The sequence below is a fragment of the Eimeria acervulina genome, genomic scaffold, assembly GCF_000499425.1.
Source record: "Eimeria acervulina Houghton genomic scaffold, Eah_scaff1110, whole genome shotgun sequence".
Lineage (NCBI taxonomy): Eukaryota > Apicomplexa > Conoidasida > Eucoccidiorida > Eimeriidae > Eimeria > Eimeria acervulina.
This window is the reverse complement of record NW_013550378.1, coordinates 1-7920: the sequence shown is the minus strand read 5'-3', so window position 1 is coordinate 7920 and position 7920 is coordinate 1. Positions and strand designations below refer to the sequence as shown.

At 44.5% G+C, this 7920-nt stretch overlaps 1 protein-coding gene across 1 annotated transcript; it reads left to right on the top strand.

The window, feature by feature from the left end:
* Positions 1-3317: 3317 nt before the first annotated feature.
* EAH_00055660 (hypothetical protein, conserved) lies at positions 3318-6463 on the top strand (the record flags this gene model as incomplete). The annotated part of the gene is made up of 4 exons (XM_013397634.1): positions 3318-4007; positions 4192-4644; positions 5029-5480; positions 5806-6463. The coding sequence occupies 4 exons, from the start codon at positions 3318-3320 to the stop codon at positions 6461-6463; spliced, it is 2253 nt and encodes a 750-aa protein (XP_013253088.1).
* Positions 6464-7920: the final 1457 nt, after the last annotated feature.

The following is a 7920-nucleotide window of genomic DNA, read 5'->3' as shown; positions in this document are numbered from 1 at the left end:
ATATATATATATATATATATATATATATATATGTATGTATGTATGGATGCATGTACGGCCAAACAAAACGCAGAAAACAAACAAAGACAGATAAATAAACAAAGAAAGATAAACAAACAAAGACAGATAAATACATAAATAAATAAATAGGGACAAACAAAACAAAGACAAACAGATAAACAAATAAACAAATAAAAAACAAACAAGCATAATAATAGAACAAAACAAACAAAGGAACAAAACAATATATACAAATAACAACAGCAAAACAACATATATATATATATATAGATACATATTAATACTTATATATATATATATATATTTATTTACATTAATATATATATATTATATATATTATATATATTCTTACCTAGGTGTAGATCGAGGACCCCGAAAGGGTGTGGGGTGTTGGTGAGGTGTACGTACAGCTCGCGATTGACGATTTCTCTTTCTGCAAGTTTAGCGATTTGTTCTTTGCCCAGTACATCAAATTGAACCCGATCAACTGAGAAAGACTTCTCATTCTCTATTAGCAGACTTTTTAGAGACACTGCGCGTCTTACTGCAGCACTTCTCATTAATGTTGTTAGCGCTTCAGACCTCTGAGGTATGCTTGCAAGTGTCGGGCCCCCGCATACACCTTCTTCTTCTTCTTCATTTAAAGGGGCACCAGGGGATCCAGGGGGGGCCCCTGGGGGCCCCCAACCACCCTCATATCTACTAGCAGTACCCTCAGAGGTAATAGGATTGACCTCAGGGGCCCCTGGGGGCCCCCACGTACCCTCATTAATAGTAGTAGTAGTAGTAGTAGTACCCTCAGGGGCCCCTGGGGGCCCCCGAGTACCCTCAGAGGTTATAGTAGAAGTAGTACCCTTGGGGGCCCCTGGGGGCCCCTGTTGATAAGACTGAGAAGATAAAGAAGTAGAAACCCCTGAGTCACCTTGAGAAGATGCAGCTGCTGCTGGGGGCCCCCTGGACTGGCTGGGGGCCCCTGAGGATACAGCTGGTGCTGCTGTTAGAGGCATCTGGGAGCCTATTAAGCTGAGTTTAGAGGTAAACACTCATTGATAGAAAGGAGATTAAAAAGAGACAGATAAAAGAGACTACAAGGAGACAGATAAACACGCATGCGTACAGCACCAGAGCTGCTGCTGCTGCATGCAGATGCAAACCCTACTGTATATGCAGCACCTAAAGAAGAAGAAGAAGAAGAAGAAGAGCGAGAAAGAAAGTAATAAAATGACTTAAAACAGAGACAAACAAACAAACAACAGATTAAAAGAAGTAACAGATGAAGGCCCTCCCAGCCCTAAACAGAGACGCTGCGGGGAAGAGTTAAACTTCTGCTGCTGCTGCTGCTGCTGTTGCTGCTGCTGCTGTTGCTGCTGCTGCTGCTGCTGTTGCTCCTGCTGCTGTTGTTGCTGCTGCTGCTGCTGTTGCTGCTGCTGCTGCTGCTGCTGCTGCTGCTGAAGCAGAAGAGTGAAGGGGGGCCCCGCTAGGGAGAGGGATATAGCGAGAGATGAGGGCCCCCCAGGGTTTCTAGAGGGTTTTCTGGTGTCTGTATTAATGTTTATTTGTTTGTATATTCAATATAAAAAGAAATAAACAAAACAGAAGAAAGATAGAAGCAGCCCCTCAAGAGCATCGACGATGTATAACACACCCAGGCTGTTGATGCTAGTAAACCCCGACCAAACCCTAAACCCTAAACCCTAAACCCTAAACCCTAAAACCTAAGTATTTTAAATCTTGCATGCTACACTATAAACAATTAAATATAAACTCTTTAAAAGCAAACAACCGAAAATAAACAAAGAGGGGCCCCGTGGGGCCCCCAGCCCCCCCTCAGGCCGTGCAGAAGCGACGGGAGGGGCCCCAAACCCTAAACCCTAAACCCTGAACCCTAAACCCTGAACCCTAAACCCTGAGGAATTGCCTCTAAGCATAGCCTCATGCATATATTAACAAGAAAGGGGCTCTACAGGCTCTTCCTTAGAAAGACTTATCATTTAGGGTTTAGGGTTTAGGGTTTAGGGTTTAGATTGGCTGAGCAAAGGGGCTGCTCTCTCTCCTTTTCTTATAGACCCTGATTGTTAATATACTTTTAATTTATTTTCTTCTTCTTTATTCTTCTTTCTTTTTGCTCTTTTGCCGGCAGCTTCTCCTCCGGGGGCCCCCAAATAGACAGGGGGGCCCCTCTTCTCTGCTGTATATTAATAGAAAGTATATCAAAACGCTGAGGCGTCTTAACAGCAGCAAGAGCAGCAGCAGCAGCAGCTTCTGCTGCTGCTGCTGCTCTCGCTGCTGCTGCTGTTGCTGCTGCTAGGAGAGCGATAAGAAGTGAAGCTTCTGATAGGGTTTCTTATACTAAACCCTGCTAATGCCTGGGGGGCCCCCCGGGGGGCCCCCAGGGGCCCCCAGACCTCGCACTGTTGATAATCGACTGAGTGCTGCTAATCAGCGTCTGTCTTCTCTTGATTTCACGTGAGATGAAGAATAAAATAAAATAATAAAAGGAGACACAGAGACAGAGACAGAGACGAAGAAGAGACAGAGACAGAGACAGATATAGGGCTAGAGATTGAGCTTGAAACAAAAGAAAAACAATAAACGGAGACAGAGAGAAGAGACAGAGAAGAGACAGAGATAGAGACAGAGACAGATAGATAAAGAGGAGACAGAGACAGAGACAGTAAAGAGACAGAGAGAAAGCAAGAGAGTCAGAGACATATATATATATATATATATGTATATATATATATATATATATATATATATATTTGTATATATATAAAGAGAGACAGAGAAGAGACAGAGACAGAGAGGAGACAGATATAAAGATAGCGACACACAAAAAGACAGAGACAGAGACAGATATATATATATATATGTATATATATCTATATATATATATATATATGTATATCTGTATATATAGAAAGAGAGACAGGGAGAGACGGAGACAGTCAAAGGCACCTGCATAATTTTTACGTTTGCTGTTGTTGCGTATGTTTTAATATATTTATTTTATTTGTTTTATTTCTTTTACTTGTTTTATTTATTTATTTTGTTTTGTTTGTTTTATTTATATATATTATTTATATTATTTATTGTATTTGCTTCATTTGTTTTGTTTGTGCTGCTGCAGTGCGAGCGAAATAATATCTTATATTTTGTCTCTGCCGGAGCCCCTACCTTCTGTTGTTCTTTCTTCTCCTCTTGGCTGCTGCTGCTGCTTGCGATCTCTCAATGCATTTGATAGACATGTGCTGCTGAGGCTGCTGCTGCTGCAGCAATCTGTCTCCGAAAGGGCTATGCGCCTTTGGGTCTCCAGCGGCTGTGTGGGGCAGCTGCGACGCTCGCTGCAGCGCCTGGTAGCAGCAAAGTTTATTCGTGCAATAGAACCTCCTGCTGCTGCTGCTGCTGCTCCTGCTGCTGCTGGTGCTGCTGCTGCTGCTGCTGCTCCTGCTCAGCCGGTGGCGGCGACGGGTGCGGGTGAGGCTGCGCAGGGGACTGCTGCTGCTGCTGCTCCTGCATCTGCTGCAGCACCAAACGCAGCAGCAGCAGCAGCAGGAACAGCAGCAGCAGCAGCGCCCAATGCATCCCGCGGCGCGCAGCAGCAACAGCAGCAACAGCAGCAGCAGCGGCACTCTACGGGCAACAGCAACAGCAGCAGCAGCAGCAGCCACAAACAGCAGCAGCAGCAGCAGCACCAGCACCAGAAGTCGAAGCAGCAGCAGCAGCAGCAGCAGCATCGGGTGACGCAGTATGCACTCAACCCTGCGTTTCAGAAGACCTTGCTGCAGGTGCTGCTAGAGGGGCCCCCGCGCTCTCCTCTACCTTTTATTTTGCTGCCTCCTAAGACGAGCTTCCCGTCTAAAGAGCTGCTGCTGCAGCACAGCCGCATGCAGTGGGATCGTCTCCTCCAGCGGATCCTGGGGGCCCAGCGAGGAAGCAGCGAAGCAGATAATGCTGCAGCACCCCACTCCCCAGACCTCATCGAAGTACACCCTAAACCCTAAACCCTAAACCCTAAACCCTAATTAGCGTGAAAGAATACCGCAAAGCCTTACTCATTCACCGGGTAGAGGATACACGGATAAGTATTTGCGATCGCAGGCAGAGAGGGTTTAGGGTTTAGGGTTTTAGGGTTTTAGGGTTTAGGGTTTAGGGTTTGTGTGTTTGTAGGTGCTTCGCCGCAAACGTCTGCTGTGTCAAGGGGGTTCTTCTGCTCCTTTCTTACAGCAGCAGCAGCAGCAGCAGCAGCTGTCTGTATATGCTGGCGCAGCTGGGTCTACTGCTGCTCCCAGCAGCAGCAGCAGCAGCAGCACAGAGTGTGTGATGGCTAAAGAAGCTTTCTCCTGGTTGTTAAAAGATTTAAAGGCGCAGCTCTGCTCTCTTTTAAGCGAATTTTTATTCATTGTAGATGGAGGGGTGCTGAGTAATGCAGCGTACGAAGCAGCAATACGCAGCAACAGCAGCAGCAGCAGCAGCAGCAGCAGGAACACGGGAAAGGGAAGCAAGAGGCCCCACAGCAGCAGCAGCAGCAGCAGCAGCAGACCGGTAGCAGACGAGGAGGAAGCAGATATAGACAATCCTCAGGAAGCCTCAGCCACATTAATTGAGAAGAAGCAGCAGGAGGTGCCAGCCGTTGCTGCTGCTGTTGCTGCTGCTGCTGTTGCTGTTGCTGCTACTGTTGCAGTTGCTACTGCTGCTCTTCCCGTTCCTGCTGTTGCTGCTCTTAGTGCTGTTGCTGCTACCTATGATCTTGCTGGTTTCTGTTGGGCCCATTTGCTGCTGCAGTTACTGCTGCTCCTGCTTCTCTTGCTTTTGTTTCTGCTGCTGTTGCTGCTACACGACTCGTTTTGCTGCTGCATTTGCTGCTGCTGATGCTTTGCTGTCGTTGCTGCTGCTTCTTTCGTTGGTTGCTGAGCCATGGTGCTGCTGCTGCTGCTCTTGCTGCTGCTACTGCTCTTGCTGAAGCTGCTGCTGCTGCTGCTGCTGTGTGTATGTGTGTGCGAACAGATGCAGGAGACTCTGCTGCTGCTGACAGCAATAGCGGAAGCCCCTGTGGGGCAGCCGTTCTCTGCTGCGCACATGACAGAGCCTCAGCTGCGTTTGCTGCACTTGTGTTTAGATCTGGGGATCGTGTGGGGCCCCCCAGGGCTGCGGCTGCGAAGGGGGGGAGGGGCCTCTCACCACCCCACATCCGGGAAGAGTCGCGGGAAACGCTCGGGATCGGGATCGGGATCGGGGAGCGGATCCCAGTTTGTGTTTGCCGCCCCACACGCCTTGCTTATAAGGAGTACTTCGCAGGCCTCTCAAGATACCTCGGGCCAGCAGCAGAGGGGAACGAAAGCAAACTCATTAATCAGCAGCAGCAGCACCACATCATACACAAAGGAGACAGCAGCAAAAGCAGATGCATCTTCTCTTACTGCAGGCCCTTATCACCCTTGGCTCCAGGCTGACGACAAGTATACCCATCATTTGCTGCTGCTGCTGCTGCTGCTGTTCCCGCTGCTGCTACTGGTGCTGCTGTTCCCGCTGCTGCTGCTGCTGCTGCTGTTCCCGCTGCTGCTGCTGCTGCTGCTGATGCTGCGACTTCCTATGGCGCTACTGCATTTTTGCTGTTCTTTGCTGTTGGTACCGTTACTGCTGCTGCTGCTGCTGCTGCTGTTTCTTTGTGTTTGTTTCTTGTCTTTTATCGCTGCCTCTGCTTTGCTGTCTTTGCGTATGCCTTTGTTGGGGTGTATGCGGATGTCAGTGGGCTGTCTTGTTGGTTGTTTGTTGTTGTTGCAGCGTCTGTGGGGATCGTTCGGGATCGGGATCGGGATCGGGTTTGTTATCTCATGTGCATGCATTTGGAGCTGTGGGGTCTCAGCCTGCTATATTGGTCGAGACGAATTTTCGAGTGTATATGTACACTGCATCGCCGCTTCATGTCTCTGTGTTGTCACACTTATGCGAGCTTGCAGTCCGTCTCCCGAACTTAGTTGTGGGGGTTTTATCTAGAGCTTCAGTGTTAGGTGCATTTAAAGTAGGCATTACAGCTGAGCAGATAATAGGTTTCTTAGAGGCGTACATACACCCTATAGCTCGAGAACGAGCTGTGCGTTATAATAAACCTCTTATCCCTGAGAATGTTGAAATACAGTTGAGGATGTGGGAGCAAGAAAGAAGAAGGCTGTCTCTTAAACCTGCAGTTGTGTTTAAAGGCTGGGATGAAGCTCTATTACCCGATCTATTTCAACGCAGTGTACGCTGGGCTGTCTCAAAGGCATGCGCTCTTTATTATACTATGTGGCCTCAAGATCAAGATAGCCCTGAGTATCACCAGTGGATTCAAAGAGAAAAATATTTAGTTATTCATGAAGACGCTAAACCAGAGATGGTAATGAGGATTAGAGAGCTTAGAGAAGAATTACTTGCTTTAAGGGCGGGTGCTGAGCATCAATAACAATTAATATATTTATTATTCTTATGTCTCTTCTTTTATTCTTTTATTTCACATACACATACTCATAACTATTTTAACATAATGCAGAGAAGACCCGCACACATACACCCCACATACACCCCACGTACACTTGCATGCATACACATACACCCCAACATCAATAAAATATCATTTTATATACTAATCTAACTCTATAACCTCTATATATTTATCTCGGCCTGGCTCGGCCTTAGTGTTGCGCCTACAGGTGCAGCCCCATAAGAACCCTCTTTTAGCTAGCTAGCTAGCTAGCTAGCTATCTAGCTAGCTGGCTAGGTAGCTAGCTAGCTAGCTGGCTAGGCAGCTAGCTGCTGCAGTTGGTGTTCTGTTATATTGGGGGCATCCCAGTACCTATGCTGTATTTCTTTGCTAAAACTCTTCTTATAGAGCCCTCAACTCAGTTACTCAGTTAGCAGCGGAGTGTATAGGCAGCTGCTTTTCTCTGTTTTTTTCAAGAGATATAAATATATTAAGAGGCTTCAGCAGCAGCAAGCTAATAAATAGCTTGCTGCTGCTGGATAGGGTTGAGGGCAGCAAATATATACAACATTATTAGGCGCTGTTTTGATATTTATTTTCTTAAGACTTTTTTATATTTTATATTCAAGAGTGTCTCTATACTTTTTTTATTAACTTTGTTTATTCTACCCATGCTGATGAACTCCCTTAGAAAAGATTAAAATGCATGCATATTTTGCTGTTAAAAATTATAAACAAGTTTTAACTTATTCATATGTTTATTAATTTCTATTTATATGTCTCCTTTAATCTCTACTTATTATTTTTAGTCTCTGTTTATCTTCTTTAATCTCTATTTATTATTTTTAATCTCTATTTATTATTTTTAATCTCTATTATTCTCATTTGCAGTAATAAAGACTTCATAGACGAGTGCGCTGCTGTATGTACACTGGAGGTCTGAAGACCCTACAGAAATTCAATATATATATATATATATGTATTATAGTATACTTTCTATATATATATATTATATATTATAGATATATTATATATATCTATTATATAATATATATTATATATACATCATTGCAATTCATTTTAATCTTTTATCTCAGCTGTCTTCAAATAAAAGATTAAGGCCTCCAATAAGAGATGCGTGGCAATGCATGCATGCATGCATATATACATGCATGCATGCATGCACACATGTATATATGCATGCATCCAAGCTGACTGCTTTAGATTTATTTATTATTAATAAATAACTTTGCAGCAAACGGCGTTGGAGATTTCCTAGGATTGAATTATTAACTGAAATTAATTACATTGTACTGAAAAGATATACTTTAAAACAAATAAATTATTAACACAGTGTTAAACAATTATGCGGGCTATGTATATAATATATATATGTATATATAATATATATATATATATATATATATATATATATATAT